We start from the raw sequence: 21,514 nt of genomic DNA on the forward strand, positions 1-21,514 counted from the left end.
GATGGGATCAACAATTATGTGCCTCGTGCATTTCCCGCATATAATCACACCAACGGCGCCGATGCCGACGACGCAAAGCATCTTCAATGACTTAGTCATTCTAGCGAACAACAGATATCTCTCGTCAGGGTAGGTCATCTTCTTTGTTTTATATACTCAGCGATATAAAGAAAGCTCACGTGGCTGCATTGCAGTAGATCTCCGCCTGAATAAACAGCCACAACGATATCAACGATGCTGTAGTAGTGTATAAATATTTAATGCTATAACATATTGTATACTAAACTCATAATCGTCTTATATGTACTTACCTACTTTACGATCAGAATGACGTCATATGGACGGTCGCAAAGCAGGTGTTTTGTTTACCTCTGCGCTTATGGAGGTGCGGTACAAAAGTGTGTGTGTGTGTGTGTGTAAATTTATATATTGCATTATATATGGCAGCAGATCTCCCCGCAGTGAATTAACCTGCCCCCAATGTCACGCTTTTGGGTATGATATCGAATCGGAGACCGAAGAGTATCACAATGAATTGAGATCTAAAATAAATAACACAAATAGAGAGAGCGAGATATCCGTGGTTTACCCGAGTAGTGGAATGCAAGATTAAGTTTCGTAGCTTCGAAATCATATCAATCGTAAACTATGTTTGGAGATCTAGATGAAATTGTCTAGAATCCTCAAAAATGTCTCGTAGACCAAGCAGGTTCTTTCAGTAATATTATCGCGCTGTTATTTTATTTATATTTTCGTTGCGGAGACTTGACAATTTCATGTGAATATGTCGTATTTGATTCAAAGTTCTGTAGAACATTAATTTAAAATCACTTTAAGGGACATCAGGAAAAATATAAGAAGAGTAAATTAAATTGAATCGCACTTTTCTCCAACTTCTGTTTTGCACACAGGCGCGGGGAGTCAAAGCTTTGTCCCACCCATGATTTTATAGATATCATAGTTAAAAACCAGAATTAATCGTACAAAGATAAAATTTTACTCTTCGGACTAATAAAAATTCCGACCAAAGTTCTCATACGATGAGAAAAGATTGATGAATTCTTATGTGATTTAAGGTACCGCATGATGGAAACTTGGGCCGCGGGTTCCCGGAATATGGCCGGATGTGCCCAGCATAGTCCTATGCTCTGATTATTGCTACGATTGAAATCGTTTACGAATTCTCATGTCATTTGATGTGTCACATGATGGATTTTATTCATTTGAGGCCGCAACGGTAGAACAACATTCGAGCATAAAGAAAATTGTCAAATAACTATTATATGTAAATTAAACCATTTATGATCAGTGTAAATTAAACCATTTATGATCAGAAATGTTATTACTAGGACATCGTTGCTTTCTATCTTCAGATTTCACACAAGCGCAACATCAGCAGCTCATATGATGAGAAAAACTAAAATAATTCACGACGGTCTTCGGCGTGTCGTATGACAGTTCCTGTCATATGACATTTTAGTTTGGTACCGTAAAACGGGGTATCTTTGATAATGCGGGTAACTTTGATAGTGCATAAGACCCTGTATATAATGATTAAATTTACTCTCTGCACTACTTCCGAATTGGAAACATTGGTTCCATGTTGTAGTTTAGTTTATTACCCTTGATATCGTTTAGAGTTTTATATAGTATGTGTTACATATTTTTCAAATATCTGAAAAATCAATTTTATTGATTTTCGCCTGTTTGAAAAGGCACTCAAACAATCACTTATTACATGTATTTCCGATAAAGCCATTATGAATTCAATGTTGTCTTTATATTGCTAATGATGTTTTCTGATTATATACGCATTCAATGTTTCATATTTATTGAACTAAATATTTAAAAACATAGTTTTTCTAGTAATACACAAAACTAACAAAATTCAGACAAAATTATATCGCTTTAAGGTAGCCCAGTCTAGAAGTTAGGTCGACTCCGATGTTATGAATTGACCACCATCTATCAAAAACCTGTTCTCATTCGTAAACAAAACATCACGTGTGCCTGTTTAGTTCTGCAGTTTCGGAAGATTTTAGTCGGATTTCGGTAAAATACTAGCCCTTGCGTGTGCAAAATGCCTCGAGTCTACGTGAAAAAAGTGGATGCAAGAACCTATTCACGATACACATCCGAAACTTTGCAAGAAGCGGTGGATGCAGTGCAGAAAAACGGGTCATCTATTGTCGCAGCCTCCCGTTCTTTTGGAATCCCGTATGGTTCTTTGTACAATAAAGTTCATGGATTGCATATGAAGAAACCTGGTGCGAGTCCTGTGTTCACCGAAAAGCAAGAAGACGAGCTTGCGGAAGTGATTCGAGTATCCGGCATATGGGGGTTTCCGCTTACTCCGGTTTGCATAATAAACCTCGTGCAACAGTTTGTGACTTGCAACAAAACAGCCACCAAATTCCGAGATAATGCTCCCGGGAAGGATTGGATCAACTCGTTTCTCAATCGACACAATCTAGTTGCCCGGTTGTCACAGAATATTAAACGAAGTCGGGCCAAAGTAAGCCACAAAGTGATCATCGATTTTTTCATCAACCTTGCGGAAACAGTGGATGGCGTCCCTTCCGAGAATATAGTCAATTATGACGAAACAAACTTCAGTGATGATCAAAGCGAGTTGTGGTGCAAAGAGGACAAAAACATGTTGACAGAATTATGGACCATTCTAAATCATCGTTCTCTGTTATGTTTGCTGGAGCCGCCAACGGAAAGATGTTACCTCCGTATGTCGTTTATGCTGCGCTACACTTATATCCAACATGGATGGAGGGAGGACCGAAAGGCTGTCACTACAACAGAACTAAATCTGGTAATTTTTAAAATGCATTATTTATACCAATGGTTGATTGAAACTATTGTTTGCAGGTTGGTTCGACTCCGTGGTATTCGAAAATTGGTTTTTCAAAACTGACGTTCTTTATTTTAACGGCATTGAAAATGACCACCGAAGAATAATCATTGGAGATAACGTCGCTTCTCATCTCAGCTACCGTATCTTACAATTCTGTATGACGAACAACATCAACTTTGTACTTTTACCACCCAACGCAACTAATTTGTGCCAGCCGCTTGACGTAGCGTACTTCAGGCCATTGAAGAGGGCATGGTCGAATACATTAGGGGATTCGAAAAAGCGTAACAACGGATGTGTACCGAAGCATATATTTCCAGGGCTCTTGAAGAAGACTTTGCTCTCGATTGAAGCCAAAAGTGCTCAAAATATGAGAGCTGGATTCAAGGCATCTGGCATATACCCACTTAACAAGAATGCAGTGCTAAAAAAGCTTCCTGATGATGTTGATAAGAAAGCGAACACATCATTTTCCGAGCAACTGATCATTATGCTGAAGGAAGAGCGATTTGGAAAAGTTGAGGAACGGACCATCCCGCGTAAGCGACGGTTGATTGATGTGCAACCTGGCTCAAGTATAACTGAGGAAGAAGCACAACAACTACTGGCGAAAAAGTAAAGATAAAAAAAGATCGAGATGCTGCCAACAAAACCAAGGGTGGTTCCACGCACTATTTAAATTCTACTGGCACGATGAAAGTAAAGCCTACGAAGCAGAAGATATCACCTGTAGCTAAGAACAAGCGTCGTCAATTCGTGGATAGATCGAACATGGAAGATAATGATGATGAATCATCCAACCTTATCCCTGAGGTAGTTGTGAAGCAAGAAGTTGTTTGGACACCACCAAAATTTGTTAAGAACAAACGCAAAATGAATCGAGGCAAACTTTCCGGTTCAAAGAAACTACGAATTTAATCGGTTCGAGGTTTTTTTATATTATGTTGTATTTGATTAAAAAAACATGTAAGACAGATCTGATATGATTATAATCATAAATTTTTCAGTTCAGTCATTTTGTTTTTTATGGCTTTGTAATAATATTTGTAAAAAATAAATAGTTGTTTTCTAATGTGTTGTTCAAGCTTGATTCCAGATTAAAAGAACTGTACATTTTTGAATCGGCGCATTTATTTAGTACGTTATCTAAAATTTGGGAATTTTCTCCTCTTTGACACGCTTTTTCCAACACATAATGCATTGTTGGTTTCGAAACAGGGATCCTCACGTCTTCCCTAGGAGCGTAACATACCTAATGAATGGCCCCTTGTATGTGATAACTGCATCGTAGGACGTGATTTTGAGATTATGTGAAATGTGGGCGTGTATTTCTCTTTCTATCTCTATATATGTGTGTGTGTGGGTGTGGGTGTGTTTTTACACATGTTTTTCTACATTCATCGAGCATTATCAAAGTAACCCCGAATCAAACTACAGAAGTTCGGTCACAAAACTAAAAAAAATAGTGCAAATGCTTTAATTTTCGTTCAACATATTACTAACGAATTAACTCTTGGATCCTCAGAACTTGTTTTAAAAATATAAAATTTGAAAAAAAGTATTTGCTGTAAAAAAGATTTAGAATATACTTTTAAAAACTATCAATGTTACCCCGTTTTACGGTACTGTAATTTGAAAGCTTTTTTTTTATTATAGTCACTTTAACGCTCTTGGGTCATTCGTGACTTGTCCGGGGGTGAGATTTGAACTCGTGACTTTGGCGTGAGAGGTATGGATGCTAACCACTACGCCGGGGTCGCCCCCAATTTGAAAGCTTGTTTTGCAAGTGTCGGAAGCAAACTGATTATCGCAAAAAATATGTCGACTAAAGGTGACCGCTTACAAGACTGTAAGGGACACATCGAGCGAGTACGAGCTGGGCCGAATAACAATAATCCCGAAAGTGTTCAAACATTGATCAAGTTTTGCAGCCCCAACCAGATCGGATCCACCTGACTCTAGAGCCCGTCTGATCAGAACTTTTCTCACCACCCGTTCCAGAGCGGCGGGCCCCAGCCAGTTAACCGCGAGCATCGGTCACGATCAGATCGCGCTTTTCTCTCCCTTCTTCGAACGAAGCAAAAAAAAAACACGAGTCGAAAAAAAAGAGTTGAAACTGTTTATCACAGTAGTGCTAAATACATGATATCTCCGAGATACTGACACTGAATTGCTGCTGGAATCGGTGAAATTTCGCAATCCCAATCGTGTGCCCTACCAGTGTGAGTGCATTTTCTGTTCAACATAGGAATTATACCAGAGACCTGGTGGTGCGCGCGATCGTCGTTATCTAAAAAAAAACCTTGGCTGTTATCGTCGCTCAAGGAGTTCTCAGGTTGGAAAAATCTCATACTGACAAAAAAATTCCATTCCGTGCAACAAGTGTTCAAAGTTCTTAAAGCTTGATATCAAGTTGATCATCACCTTAAGCAAACTCAGCGACAGTCAATTAATCAATTAACCAAACGGGCCGTTGGGCCTCGCGGAGAGTCTCATTAGAGTACAGATGTGAGTGATCGCATGGGAGGGCGCGCGTTGATTCGTTTGCGATCACGTTCGTTCGGATCGCGCAGTTCCGCCGACAGAAAAGGAAACAACAACAAGGTGGAACTCTGTCTGTGCAACCTGAGTGACGAGATTGGTCACGGATGACATCATTTGAAGGCGTTTGAGATCTTTGGTCTGCGGGGCTAGAATGAGGCTTAAGCATACCGGTTCGCGTAGGAATTATACTGAACATCGTGAGAGACTGCGCGATCTTACGACGTAGATTTTTCGATGTCGATGCACATCATAGCCTAGAAAGAACGGCATGATAAAAGAAACAACAAGTCTGTGATTTTGCGAATTAAACACGGCTAGCAGATTAAAAGTGGCGGGTAATCATGGCAAAGAATGTACGGGAAAGCACGCTTCATGATGTGTTTGTTTTCAATTCTCTGCGTCTAGTCTTGTTCGAAGGCGTTGCGTTTGTTTACTGTAGAAATGAGTACTCACATATTGCATTTTTTAATGAGACAGAAAAATGCATATGCTCTGCAAAATAGTTAGTAAGTTTATGCAATGCACACATTACACATGTTTCCAAAATCTGTTCTCTTAGTGACCTTCCCATGATTCCATCACTATTGATGAAGTAGATTTTATCATCGCTGGTAGGGAATGACTCATCCAATCAGTCAGCTCAGTTTCCGATGAAACAGTTTGTGCTATGTTTGGGAATCAACAAAAATAATAATAATACGTGTACGACTAATGTTTTCGCTTGTTTTCGTTTCCGTCACAGTTTTAAATTATTTAGCACAACTTTGTTAACATTATTTAGAAAATCAGCTAAATGATTAATACGATGATGATGATTCCGACATTTTTAATTGATGAAGCCAATAGTAAATTCACGCACCTTCACGGATAAACAATTTTCAATTTAACAAAAAACTGTGTTGATCAAAGGGTTAAAGAAAATAAAACTTAAGAAAAGTTTAGTATATAGGCTGTCTCAGAATGTCTAAGCACGATTTTTAAAAACGTAACTCTGTTTACTGCAAATTCGATTTTTATTTCGTATTCATGTTGTCTATAGTATTCTCTTACAATTAAGCGTAGAAAATCCGAGATCCAATCAGTCGTATGTCATACTGAGGCAAATAGACTTAAGGATTTCATTTCAAACATTGCAATTTCAAAATCGTGACTTAGCGGCGCCGGTGGTGTAGTGGTAAGCGTGATTACCTCTCACCCCAGCAGGCCTGGGTTCAATCCCAGTCGGCGCCGCCGGGATGTTTTGAGGCATAACATCTCTGATCACGCCTTCCTTCGGAAGGGAAGTAAAGCCGTTGGTCCCCGGTTCATGAGTTGATGGGTCGATAGGTAGGGTCCCGGTGTGGGAGCTGCCTCTCTGGCGTCGGTAGCATTGGTGCTCAGCACGGAAAACAAGATCGACGAAAAACAAATCAAAGAGAAAAAAATAGCGTGACTTCTGAATGATTTTCGGGTAACATGAGGTAGCTGTTATACGCCTTTAACCATTTCATCTACCCAAGCGTTGAGTGGTCTACACACCGGCCTCGTAAGCTCAACGTCTATGGTTCGGTTCCAGTCTGCTCCATACACCAACTGCTCATTTGTTAATAACTTTTGACTCAGCTGTTGCAATTTGTTTTTCTTTAAAGTAATTGATAGATTAGGATCATAGTTTACTATATATATGCAAAGAGTAGGTAAATCTTAACATTTTTTTCCTCTGTTCGGACCTAACACTTCTGCGACCAGTAAATTGATCTATTGTAGTATATCCAGTGTCCTTAGTTTAGTGCATGTCGTATTACTCCATCACTATTGAGAAATGATGAAGTATTATTCCATTTTTTTTTACAGTTGCCACTCTTGCATTTATCGCAAGGATCCGACTCTAATTGAAAGGTCCCGCTATTTATACCCTTCGGAGTGTTGAAACACCCTCCAAAGGCGCGTCCCTTTGTCAGTCAAAATTGGATTCCTTAGCAATAAAATTAAGGTATGACACCGATAATGACCATGCATCAGAACCCTAGTCTTAACCACTTCAAACTAGGGAACAACGAATAGAAGATTGGGAATCACATAGATGAAGACAACTAACTCATTTTTTCCTTGTTTCAAGATCATCCTCGGTAGACAAAGCCGAGTCTTGTCACTATCAACAAGGCATAAAAAGTAACAAGGACTAAGATGTGTTCCTTGGATTACTGAAAAATCCTGTTCCCCTAGTTTGAAGTAGTCAGAAATCGGTGGTGGATCTTACGTCCCGTAACGTACCACGAAAAGGTGATCTACCCACGTTATCTTAATATTTGAATCAACACCAATGAATTTTTCACTTAAAGTCCGAGATGTGCAGCGAGAATTTGTAACTTCATTTTTACAACGCAAAAACAAATACAGTTTATTACTAGAATTACATTTTTTCAACTTATCTATATGAAGCTTATACCCCGTTCACATTACAGCGTATATCACGTGAAATACGCTGTCTTGCAACGAGCACTCATACACCTAGTTTTCACTGGAAATCCTATGTATGAGTGCTCATTGCAAGACAGCCTATATTACGTGATGTGTACGGGGTATTAAACTCTATTCTATTTAGTGCTTCAAAAAGAACTATGTTTTGTCAACTGTGTGTAAAGTTATTAGCAAATGAGCTGTTCGTGACCGAAACTGTGTATGTCGAACATGAGCTTGGAAAGCATTAAATAGGTTATTGTTACCATTCTATGATGAGCATATTATCACGAAGCTTTACAAAGCTCGGATGATGTGTTGAATAAGTCGGGATCGTGCGTGTCAAACCACATGGAGTCTATCATCAAGATCTTAACTCCAACCCATTTTGGAAAACTTGAGATCCTGAAATGATTTTTAATTAATAATGTTGACACATACTAACTAATACAAAATATGTCAAATAATGCAGAATAACAAAGAACATATTTTGGCCACCTCCTTGTATGGAGATTCCCCATGATTTAAACGTGATATGCCGCGAACTTAATCCAATAACGGCTTAGTGCTTGACTATAAGGTCATAGTGTATTCGGAAGAATGGTTTATTTTGAAGTTCCCCACATTATAGAAATAGTGAAAATGGCTCTAACTGTGGCCTACAGATTGGCCCCATTGATAAAAATCTCCTGTTCTTCAAGTTTTCGTTGAACAGAACGTTATCTGGATAATACAAATGGATAGATTTGGTTGCTAGTGAAACATTATCAAAAAATGCTTTGCTTCGAAATAAATATCCAGTATTAGGTACACTTATACCCCGTACAGACTACGGCTTATATCATGTAACATAGGATGTCTTGCAATGAGCACTCATGCATAGGATTTCCAGTGAAAACTAGATGACAGACAGCCTATATTACATGATATAAGCCATAGTCTGTACGTGGTATTAGGCCGACATTAGGGACAATATTTTAAACATATTATGGCATACTATGAAAAAATTTAAAAACAAACTTTATTGTTTGAGTGCAGTGTCTTCAGCAAACTTGTGGGGAACCTTATCACAATCAACTTTGCTCAAGATGTCAAATCGCCATACTTAATATTTCTTGAAATATTAGCATTATTTATTAATGGCAACAAGTTTTGTAGATCAAATAGTAATAATCATTGGAATAGGTACCACACCACACGTAATAAAGAAAACTCGATGTGAATATATTCAGAGGAAGATTGATCCGCATCCACCATAGGATAAATTTTAAATCTTCATTAAAAGCTAGTAATTGCAAGCCGCGGTCCATAACCTTCAATGGTACATTAGAACAGTCAGAACAATTAATTGCGTCTAAGTTTAATAATAGTCGATAGTTTTTTTTTTTTTTAATTTATTAATCAATCCTGTAAATGAAATAAAATAGCCGGTTAATATTAATTGTAAATATGAAGGTTTTCACCTAATTGCATTAAATGAACTCAGAAATATTTGCATTTAATTAGGAAAATCAGCTATAGTAGATAATGTTAATGTTAGAGTTATTCAATATTACTTTCATGTCATCGGAGATATCTAGCTGGTCCTTATCAAAAAATCATTGTCAATTAGGCACTTGCCACAGGTATGGAAGAAATTTTAAGTGGTTCATATATACAGATAGTTCTTCTTCTTCTTCTACTACTTCTTCTTCTTCTTCTTCTTCGCATTTCAAGCTTATTGCTTATCGCATATTAGCTTATTGCGTGCTCTTAAAATGTTATTAATTGAGAGCTTTCGATGTATATACCATTTTTGCATTAAGAACAAACATGCGCTTTGAAATAACGAGTACTGCATATAAATGGTTCGAAAGCTATGACAAAACTCACCGGACAGGGACGTGTTACAAAGTATAAAAGTCAGAAATTTCACATTCTTTAAAACATTTATTCTGCCCTATTCTGGGTCGCGTGGGTGTGGATATTTATATTAGTGTGGCGTGTAAGCGAGAGCTTACAGAACTATTAAGGGCCACCCACATTAGATCCGTTTGCGTTGCGTTGACGTTAATTTGACAGTTAGACAATAGATTTAGCTGTCACTTTGCCGCAACGCGTCCGATCCGGATCTAATGTGCGTGGGCCTTTAAGGTACTCACTGTTGCAGCAGAATCTACCGTGTGGCCGGACACTTGCGACGCGTCTGCAAACAGCGTTTCTTTGCTGGATTGGGAGAATGGAGGATTATCTTCAACCACGAACGGCCCAGCAGGCGTTGCTGGCTCGTTTGGCTGGCATGCGTCTTCCTTCTTTGGCACTATTGGCTGACCGTGGCTTGGCCACCTTTGTCGGCGGCCTGAGGGAATCGTCCATCAAGGGACGACTTGTTTTGGAAGCCATATTGATTTCCAAGCCGAGCTGTGTGAGACCGTATTTCAAAACAGTGGTACAACATGTACACGAGGTCCTGATGTAAGTGTAATATTTCCGTCAGGTTGGCAGACATTGATATTTTCAAAACTATTTACCTGAACAGAGACAGTCCAATGGCCCATCGCCCCACAAGGTGAAGGGGTGGGGATGATGATTTAATGACATTGTACTTTTAGATACCTCAGTCTTTACAAACGGACGCCTGATATTACTTCTGCCTCATCTTCTAAATCTAAGATGGCTATCCAAAATCCATTTTGACAATTCTCTTTTCAGCTACGTTTTTCTTCCCTTCAGTATTATAGTCGCTATATTTATAGCCTGGCGGATAGAATTTCGATCCAATAAAAAGCGGAACCAATTCAATATATTGCAGACCAACAAATGAAAAGGTACTATCAACTTTTAAAAACAAAACGTTGATTATTCTCCCCTCGCCAATCAAATGCCAATTACCAGCATTATCGGATAGGGGAAACTTTCCCCAACCTAAAGATGCAGTTAGTTTGCGTAGGCGAGCCTTGAGTCAGGAGAAAAGGGTTTCCGAAGTTTTGTTCGCAATAGCTGATGTGCTCTTTTCTGTTGTTGTTCGTGATTTTCTTGATTGGTTCCGCTATTTGTCAGCTCAATGGGTTCCCGAGATTCTATCCGCCAGACTATGAATATAGCGACTATATTCAGTATCGGTCGAGTGTTTTAGCAGCGGTACTAACACTCTCGCCACTGTGTGTTGCCTTCTGTATTAGTTATTAAAATATGTGAATTTTCCAAACAACAACAACAACTCATACAGACGAACATCCACGGATTGTAACCAGCTGGTTACAGCCAACCTAAGCTTCTTGAATTAGTGTTGTGCAAGGATTATTTGTAGAAAATAACTCAAGGTTGTCTAGACCACTTAATGTTTCACCCCTCATTTTACTGATATTTCTAATACTTAGGTGGTGTTTTTCATAACTCGGAGGATACCTAAAATATGGCATGTCAGGGCAAAATAGAAGAAAAATTGATCTAATGCTGGTCTATGGATCTAAAGATTGTTCTTAAATTTTTCTTAGAACATTGCGTCATCTGGACAAGACACATGGATATTTTTGGTTGCTAATAAAAGATTGGCAACAAATGCTTTCCTTCGAAATATATGTATGGGTTCAGCATTAGGGACATTAGGCCGACCTTATTTAAATTAAACCTATATACTTGACTTATACTCAGGAAACCATAAGAAAGTCAAACATGGTTAAATTTTCTCGTGCTTTATATTGTGAGGCAAGTACAACCCGGAAAATTCCTAGCCCGGACCGGGAATCGTACCCATCCGCCTTCAACATGGTCTTGTGCATTATAGCTGCGCCTTTATCGACTTCCCTTTGGCCATTTGACGCTATCTAGCTATTAAATTGGGAACTAAATAGGTGAGGGCTATAAATAAACAGCTTATGAACCTCAAACTTACACATTCTGTTGCAAAAGCTGTTCAAATTTTCAAATCGAGTTAGGATACCCGTCGGCGAACGAAACTGCTGGTTTAGCCAAACGGTACGACTTTGAACCCTAACAACGTGCTCGACACTCCACTGCATACAGGGGCGCATTTACCCTGAAATAATCGTTACCCACGGGTTCAGCCGCTGTCCAAACGGTAACGGTCGAAATTGCTAATCTACTTCCAGTATTGGGCCCTTGGCAGCCATGCTTTCAAACTCGGGATCGGGACTCCTCGTAAATACGATACACCGCTCCGCTCCTAACATAAAGTACAGACGTTCGGGTTGGCAAAGCATAGATCATATGATTCGAGGTCACTTGAGGTAGGAACTTGTGAGGACAAAGGCTATGTTCAATTTTCCAGGATGTCGATTAACCATTTTTTGATTCATCGGCATTGATTTGCTATAAATTCCAGTAAAAAATGAGTCAAATGACTCATTTGAAATGCGTAATTTTATAGCTGACTACATCAAACATTTCTTCGGTTTTCCGGCTTTGATGAGTCTATAAATTGCTATACCGACGAATCTGGAATTGACTCAACAGTGACTGGAACAGTAATAAATAGACTAAAAACGATCAAGTATAGTCAGATTGGTGCGTACACTACTAGATGAAACTCTAATTTACGTGTAGATTAATTACTTCAATAAAACGAAAATAATCGACGCGTGACACCGGATTTGGTCAGATATCATTCAGTCGATTACGCCGGTTAGCTGTGGAATTTCTCATCTGTCAAATTGTCTGTCGTGGGCTAGCTCAAACCGATTCAGTCGTGAGGAATATCGAAGGCATTTTTTTGTTGGGACCGAACAATAGAGCACATTTGCAATGATACCGAATTTTTCTATTTAAATCCTGATTTACCTTTTGCAGTTAAAAGTATGATATCTTAGTACGAAGTAAAGAAATCTTATGTAGCCTATGTAAAACATAAATTAAGAATACAATAAATACCCTTTCATTTAATTAAGTTTATGTTTGAAAAAATCATTTTCCCATTTTCCAGTGCGCATTTCCGCTGCATCATCACCGATAGAGTCACTGCCAAAGGGCTAGTTATTCCGGCATCAGCAACAACCAGTCAGAAACAGATTTCCGCCTACGAGAAACTAAAAACACTTACGTAAACACAGCCAACAGGTACGGGCTGTGGAGACGCCCGGTAATTGGTGTGACATCTTCCATGCCGCGTCCGCCACCGCCGCCGCAGCAGCAGCAGCCTCAGTAATTGTACTGATTTCACGATAAACGTTCCATCGAAAAACAGAAAGGTGAGTTACTCGGATGTTTCGTATGAGAATTTATTGATGGTATCACATGATTTTGTAAGAGTGTTCAAAGTTTTGAGAAAAAGCGAATAAGGGCGTGTCATCCCATTTGCGTGTACGGGGGATTTATTAGCACTTTCGAGCAAATGGGTTGACGCTCATGCAATTGTTAAAAAAAGAATAAAAAAAAGAGCTGTTTATTGCAAAAAAATAGTCTTATTGAGATCTTTCATGGAAACTGTATGTACGCCAAATGAGGTTTGCAAATACCCAGTTCAAATAAACATCATTAAGTTTCCATAGCGCTGCACCGTATTTTCATCATTGGAAATGGAACGGATCTCTTCGATTTTGAATACATCGCAATTAGCACAAGCCAAAGCCCATTTTGTTGTCAATTGGCATGGGTGCTAATAAGTTTATTTCGATTATCGTACTCTCTTCGTTCGCTTCACAAAAGTCCAACCACTAATTGCTCGGTAAACGCGAAGTCGGACAAGGGACAACAATATTGGAAGTTTCAGCCAGAATCTCAATAAACTGAGAAGCGTGACGACGCCTACACGCATCGTTTGTTCGCTGCGAGCTACAATGCTGTTAGGTGTTACCGAATCATGGCGGCGCCTCGGTTTACTACCTTGTTGGATTTGATTTGAGAATGGATTTTAAAGTGCGTTGGTTGCGATGAGTACGTTGGTATTTAGTGTAAGTTTGCGCCTAGTAAAATAAGAGTTCAAAACACGATCTGACGCATCCAGTGGGAGCAAGCTTCCTTACAGGGTTTTGTGAATCGATTGAATTAATTGCAAATGTTTTGAGTCATTGTTTGGTGTATCGTCGGAGAGACATCGAAGAGCGATTCTGAATTTATTCATTCATTTTATTTTAGACCATTGAATCATAGGTCACTCAGATCGACAGTGAATCTGAATCAGAATTGTTTGAAATATTGGTTGACTTATCTGTTGGTGGAGAAAATGGATGCACTGAGGTCAGCTTCAGTAATTGAATTAAAATTAAGGTTTAGGCACACAGTCTCTTCTAATGTGTTGCTGAATCGGGACTTCTAGGTTTCTAAATTTAAAACTCTATTTAGATCTACGCTTTTTTAAAAGCTCTTCCAAAATTTATGATTTGACTGAGAATTTGTAGATGCGACCAGAAGACTAAGGATTTCATCATATATATATAGGACAATGTACTCGCAGTTTTGTAAGCTTGAATTTCTCCAGAACCAATTATTGCCATCCATTCGATTCCCCGAGGTCCCCCTTAAGTTCTGACCACAAGCTGTGACCTGTTATTATAGTAAAGGGTGTCCACAGTTAAATTGCATCACTTTGAAAAAGCTGAACGAAGAATTTTTTTCAAGATGGAAAATCACGGACATAAAACTAAATTTAAATACGTCTAGGACTTAAAATTTCGATGGTGAAAAATAAGTGATTTAGGGATTAATGTTAAAGCTTTGGACCAATCGGGTATCGATTTCGAGCCAATTTGCTGTCAAATCCGTGCCTGTTTCTGATTGGTCAATTTGACAGTAGCAATCGGAGAATAAAAAGGACAGAGGGATCGCATCAATCGGGCTGGCAGTGATGCCATAATCAATGTTGACGTCAATGGCATTGTTGATTGTTTATATTTGAGAAAGGAAAGTTGAAAATTGAGTGCACTGCGTGTTTTAAGTGATGGATATTGGTGTTTGTTTATGGTTGTTTTTATTGTGTTGAGCAAAAATGATGAACAAGCTGCTAGACTGCAAAAGAAACTCCGAATACAATCTAAATTAAAAGAGAAAAAATATTTTACATTCCTGGCATCATTGGTCAACTCCGTCAAACACCACGCACAACTTTCCGAAGGGCATTCTTCGAGAACATTAAGAAGAGTGAGAAGCTCGATTGTCAAGTTCCGTCCCGGGACTAGCCTATTGGTCCCAACCAAATCGATTAACGTACCCCATTCTAGTCGAAATTCGAGTACTATACTATGTTTGTTTTGATTCGCTATGAAAGTTTGACAGATAAAATGAGGGGTTCGTGGATTTTCCTATGTTTGCAGGGGTGCATCGATTAGCTTGGGACCGAAGAGAGTACCAGAGCTGAGTCAAAAAGTTGAGCTCGTTTCTTCGGGACTTACTGGTCTTAGAGTTACCTCTATGGTATTACCATAGAGATAACTTTAAGACCAGAAGGTCCCGAAAAAACGAGCTTTACTTTTTGGTTCAGCTCTGGTACTATCTTCGGTCCCAAGCTAATCGATGGACCCCTCGAATCATAGGAAAATCCACGAACCCCTCATTTTATCTGTCAAACTTTCATAGCGAATCAAAACAAACATAGTTTAGTAATGGAATTTATACTAAAGGGTGTCCACGATGAAATTGCCAAACTATGAAATTGCTCTAACTTTTTAACCGTTGGGTAGAATTTAATGAAAATTTGGGTGGATTTAGTTCATTAGTTTATTTACATCCTGCAAGTTTTAAAGTCCTGTGATCAAAACTCGCGGAAATGGAGTCGAAAGAACAGCTCGTGCGTGATAAAATCTTGCGCATTCATCACGAGAACAAGGATCTCTCGCATCGTTCCATCGCTAAAACGTTGGGAATCGCGAATTCCACGGTGTCGCGAGTGATTAAGCGGTTCGAGGAACGGTTGACCACCGATCGGAAGCCCAGAAGTGAAGGAAAAAGTATTCCATACAACACCAAAAATCACAACCGCGTAGTTGGGGCCTTCAACCGAAATCCGAACGCCTCCGTTAGGGATGTGGCTAAGAAGCTGCACCTAAGCCGAAGTTTTGTCCAGAAGGCCAAAACTAAGGCTGGGCTTCGAACGTTCAAGGTACAAAAGGCCCCTAATCGCGACGAGAAGCAGAACAAGTCCGCCAAAACCCGTGCCAGGAAGTTGTACCTCAACATGCTGACGAAAGTTGAATGCTGCATCATGGACGACGAAACATATGTGAAGGCCGACTTCAAACAGATCCCCGGCAACCTGTTTTTCACGGCCAAGGATAAGTTCAGCGTTCCGGAGCATGTCCGCACTCAGAAGATGTCCAAATTTGCGAAGAAATTCCTGGTTTGGCAAGCCATCTGCACGTGCGGGAAGCGGAGTGCACCTTTCGTGACCCAGGACACGATGAACGGACAGGTGTACATAAAAGAGTGCCTCCAGATGCGGCTGCTTCCTCCCCTGAAGGCCCACAACGTCCCAACATTCTTCTGGCCGGATTTGGCCTCATGCCACTACTCCAAGGACGTGCTGAAGTGGTATGCGGACAATAAGGTCAATTTCGTGCCGAAAATGTTCAACCCTCCCAACACTCCGGAGCTCCGCCCCATCGAGAAGTACTGGGCGATTATGAAGCAGCACCTTCTTAAATGACCTAAGGTAGTGAAGACAGTCGAGGAACTGAAGAAAGTATGGGTTTACATGCAAAAAACGGTTGATTCACAGGTTGTGCAGAATCTTATGGCCGGGGTTAAGGCCAAGGTGCGGGCATTTGCGTATGGACTGTAAATACAATACGAGTAAAATGGTAAAATGAAGTTTAATAGTTATTTCTCAATCCCTGAAAATTTGATGGCAATCGGATGAAAACTCGAATTTTGCGAATCAATTTTGTGTGTGGCAATTTCATCGTGGACACCCTTTAGAATGGGGTACGTTAATCGATATGCTTGGGACCAATAGGCTAGTCAAGTAGTGAGCCAATTTAAAATCGTTAGTTTCGAATTGATTGTTGGTGTTACTGTTCTTATCTATCGTGAAACATTGTAAACTCATTAAAATTATCCATACTTTTTCAGAACGCATTCTTAATTTTAAGCTCATAGACAAAAACCATCAGGCTCAGTAATGAAAGTATAGAACCAACACCGAGACCAACACCGTTTTCATGACTCAGCTGGGTTTTGAATTTCAGTAAAACATACTTTGGCGAAACAAGTATGTACATAAGCTTTGATAGAGTCATGGGGGCCGAGCACTCCTAGCTCAGAGCTTTTGGTGGGAATCAACTGAGAAAGAGCAACACAGTTTAAAACTTGAGATAATTTTCAAGCAGTTTTCCATTGGCTTGCAAAATAAAATCGATCGACTCTGCAGTAGCCCAGGGGTGGGATGTGGCTGTCAAATACTGGTTCCAAACGTAAACAAGCCATAGGAAACCTACATGGTTTGTTTACGTTTGGAACCAATTTCATACAAGAATGATCAGTAGGCATGATTTGACAACACATTTCCATCCAGCAGTACCCAGCTTGAAATGGTTCAACTGGCGGTTCTAAAGGGTGTTACGATCAAAATTTGGTCAATCAAGAATGCGTGTAAATTAATTATTTTTTTTTAAACCAAATTTGTTTTTTTTTTTAATTCAATTTGTATAACATACAGAAACAATATTCAGCTAAGCTTCTGGTTGACCGAACCCCAATTTCCGAGCCTTTCGTTTAACTCCTACCATCATATTCTGTACAACCAGCTCATCCACTTGGTTCGCCGCAGAACTCGAGTTTGCCTATAACTACTTCTCGCTTCCAACTGTTTTTTAGTTGGGAGGGGTCGTATCCTTGGACATCACCTGTACGCTGTTGGCGACTTACCGCTGCATGGCAAAATTTTGATACGTTGTTCCTCTGGCTTGGACGCCATTTTGATAACTGAAGAGCAAATGCAAACCTATAAAAAGGGTGGTGTTCAGGTTTTTTAAATGCGCGATTAAAAAAAATCAGTCAAGTTTAAGTCGACCAAATTTTGATTGTAACACCCTTTCTAATCGAGAGTCTAGCTCTTTAGGCTTATCAAAGTGGATAAGTCTACTGAGATAGACTCTGTAGGGTCAAAATTTGGTCGACATAAACTTGACTGATTTTTTTTAATCGAGCATTTAAAAAACCTGAACACAGTTCTGTGTTTCACCATTAACCTTATCTTACCTTTTACCATTTCAGATGGGTAATTCATTATGCAAAGAACCCCGTGGGGGCAGTTCCATGCGCCCTGGAAGAGTATTCGACAGTTTTGGAAACATTGTAATGCAACAACTTCAACTACCTATCAACACCTAAACCCGTAAACTCAAACAATCATATCTTTCAGATGTGCCCCAATGGACTACGAAAGAACAAACATGGAATCAATAAGACATACCTGAGCCGTCACGTGTAAGATCTGAACGTTTCCACTAGAACCATACAACCAACTTACCCAATTTCCCCTCATTACCAGATTGGAGACCACGTCCAAAACAAACACCTTGAACAATTGGAACATCACTCCAAAAGACTCGCCGGATTCGGCCAAGGTAATTGACACACCTCCGGTGGCACCACCACGCAAAAAACGTACCACTCTGGAGCGCGAAACGTCCCCGGAAGCGATGCTTAAAGTGAAGAACGGTTTCAAAGACGTCTTTGGAGCGGAAAGCCGTCGTCAATCCTACGACATTGTGGCCAAACGCAAACCATCGGACACGGTTGACAGAGGCCTCCCGGCGATGGCTGCATCCAGCTTTGCAATCGATGTGAAGGATGAAGAGTTTAGTGACTTTTCCAAAGTGCCCACCAAGGCAGAGATGGATGCCCCGAAGGAGGACCCGACCCAGAACGGTTCAGCAAAGGTATCGCGGGTGGGTAACAAAAAATCCGACAAGTTCTTCGGTGAAAATCTGTCCGATGCGTTATCGGACGACCCGGTAGTGATCGAGAGAAGAAAAAGTGCTAAAAAGGAGTTGCCAGATTTGGATAAGATCGATCAGTTTATCGAGAAGCATGTATTGAATGTGGCGGCAAAGTCCGATGCTCAGGAGGTTCCTAAAATTCAAGTCACGGAACCGGATGCTAAGATAGAACACGAGAAGCCCATACCAGAGTCTTCCAAAGCGCAGAACCCGAAGGACATTTTAGACAAAGACGAACTAAATGAGAAGAATTTTATGAAATATTTAGATGAGTCAGTTGGAAACGGTACTAGTCTGGGTAAGAAAGCTGAATTTCTAATGGCCATGTTGGAAGACTACCCGAACAATCGATATCAAGGAATGACTCCTGTGGAAGAACCGGTTATCGTTCCACGGAAACGTAAGACTCGTCACATTTGTGATAAAGATGAACACATGCATAATGTGCTCCACAAACACGACCACGAGGTTGATTCGTCAAAGAACCTTATAACCACAGAAGCATCTATCGAGACTCCTCCACGAAAACCAGATCGAGACTTCAGTAGGTACTTAGCTCCCACGAACAACGACAATGATGACAGTGACGATTCCTGTTCATCCAGACCTATTCGGAAACGAAATACCTTGCAAACTCCACCATCACCACCATTCCGTCATAGAATGCCGAAAAGTCTTTCGGAAACGGAATTTCACGGAAACCTATCTGACACAACTACCAGCACTCCAAAGAAGCTTGACGCCCCGGTTGAAGTGAAGGCTCACTCTCCGAGAACACTGAAACGCATAATTTCGATGCCAACTTCAATTGGCATGGTGAAGACGGAAACTAGAACCCCAAGTCCCAGACCGGTCCTGCTGAAGAGCAGCAGCTCCAGTTCGTTCCTAATCATGGATCTTCATCAAGCTCATATGAAGGTCGTACCGTTTACTCCACAGGATCCATGCCATAATGCGGATGACCTTGTGAAGCCAAAATCACGTCTTGTTATGCGAAAAACATCTACCAAATCCAGCGATGGAGCTTCATGTACCGCGACGCCAACCCTGGAGTTACCCTCCCTAAAATTCACCATCGGTAGCAGTGAAGTCTTAAACAGCCCACCTGATGTAGAGCCACCACCACCCCCGGTTCCAAGACGACAGAAGTCTACCGGCGGAGACCAGGAGCTACCACTCTCGCGCGATCTCCTAGGTTACGATTTGGGCGGCTTCCTGGTATCATCGAATATACTCCAGCATCACGACATAACCCACGTACTCAACAGTGTAAACAACGATAAGAATAACGGTGATAGCCTCCTGAAAGAGTTCCAGGGCTTTCTGGAAGATCAGATTAATTCCGAACTGAACAATTCGAATCCGAAGTATCCCACCACAGTAAAACTGCTGAACAAGTTGGACAGATCATCGGAACCACCGGAAGACAAGCTAGAGGACATCAGCATCGATTTGGTTGAATCGGATAGTTCGAATAAGTCGTCCGATATGGACGATTGTTTCGATCCAGAGTTCGAGAAAATCGAAAAGACTGATGTGGAAGAATCACGGGACATTGATAGCTTACCAAGTAGCTCCGAGGCTGAATCCGTGGTCGAAGGGTCGGATCAGTTAGGTTCAATGATTGCCGTCAAGACCGGTGCTGCTCGAATGGGCCGTCGAGAAAGCATTGAAGATGTTGACAGTTGGTTCAAGAACCACATCCCATCCAACATGGCAGATGAACAAATTATAGGACTTCGCAAGCAGCGCAGAGGGTCGGATGGTTTCGCGTACGACACGACTCGGCAGTATCCATTCGGGGAGGTTCGGCGCCGTCATGATTCTCAATCGGCCGAAATGTTCGAGGACATTACCAAACTGCATGATCTGGGTAGCGAGGAGAAGGCGGACACGAAACCTCAGCATTCGACGGTGACGGATGATCGGATACGGAACCGCCGCGGATCGGATGGATTGGTTTTCTACGATACCAGTCGAAAGTTCCCATTCGGGGAGCCGAACGTCAATTTACCAAAGGCGATCGAGAAGGAGATGGCGAATCAGAAGAAAACGAACAACGAGTTGAAAGAATCGACAACAACGAACACTTCGTACGGTCAGAATGTAGAGAAGCAGAAAGTGAAGGAGCAGGAAGCAAGCACTGCAAGCTCGGACCATTCCACGTTATTGAAGTTTTTGTCTAAGGAAAATTTAATGGATTAGTGCGACTGGTTTCGGTAGGTAAGGTGGTTAAAATAGTCCCATTAATGAGTCAGTATTATTAATAGATTGTAGGCATAGCTGCATTATTATAACCAGCATATTTGTTATCCTTAGTCTGTAGGTTCATGCTGAAAATTAGTACACTTGCCATCAGAAAGTCTTGTCACAATCTAGAGTTACGATCCATACCCAAATACGTCGACTTTTTGCTGTAATCCGAAATTTCCTTTTTAATTCATCTCTTTCAGAGAAATGAACCAATTTATCAAGAAGTTTTGACGCGACTTTCAAATTACTATTTTTTTATGAAACGCATAAAATTTGGCTACTTTTCTCGTGGTTCTAAAAGAAAAAATCTCAAAATATTGTGTTATTTCGAAGTTCGAATTAAACGTAATTTTAACTTCTCGAATGGCTTGGTTAATTGCAGAACAAACTTCACACGGTCAATGAGAGTAACTCAAAATTGAGTCGAATCCAACTCAAAATTGAAAAAAAAATCCTCGATTCTCCTCAAAAATTGGCTCGAATATGCAGAAAATCGTTGAAAATTTTACTCAGTTTACGAGTACAGGTCGCATTCGATTAT

At 40.4% G+C, this 21,514-nt stretch overlaps 1 protein-coding gene across 3 annotated transcripts; it reads left to right on the forward strand.

Annotated features, from left to right (window-relative positions):
- Nucleotides 1-4,899: 4,899 nt before the first annotated feature.
- LOC135714340 (uncharacterized) lies at nucleotides 4,900-21,100 on the forward strand. 3 transcript variants are annotated; one of them, XM_065237678.1, is made up of 5 exons: nucleotides 4,900-5,088; nucleotides 12,771-13,035; nucleotides 17,993-18,073; nucleotides 18,141-18,205; nucleotides 18,270-21,100. In XM_065237678.1, the coding sequence occupies exons 3-5, from the start codon at nucleotides 17,993-17,995 to the stop codon at nucleotides 20,923-20,925; spliced, it is 2,802 nt and encodes a 933-aa protein (XP_065093750.1). In that variant the 5' UTR covers nucleotides 4,900-5,088; nucleotides 12,771-13,035; the 3' UTR covers nucleotides 20,926-21,100. The 3 variants fall into 3 exon arrangements, with proteins under 3 accessions (XP_065093750.1, XP_065093752.1, XP_065093751.1); XM_065237679.1 differs by lacking the exon at nucleotides 4,900-5,088 and adding an exon at nucleotides 5,095-5,201; XM_065237680.1 differs by lacking the exon at nucleotides 12,771-13,035.
- Nucleotides 21,101-21,514: the final 414 nt, after the last annotated feature.

This window comes from Ochlerotatus camptorhynchus, unplaced genomic scaffold (genome assembly GCF_037179485.1).
Source record: "Ochlerotatus camptorhynchus isolate MF236.1 unplaced genomic scaffold, CSIRO-AGI_Acam_v1.1 ptg000639l, whole genome shotgun sequence".
Taxonomy (NCBI): domain Eukaryota; kingdom Metazoa; phylum Arthropoda; class Insecta; order Diptera; family Culicidae; genus Ochlerotatus; species Ochlerotatus camptorhynchus.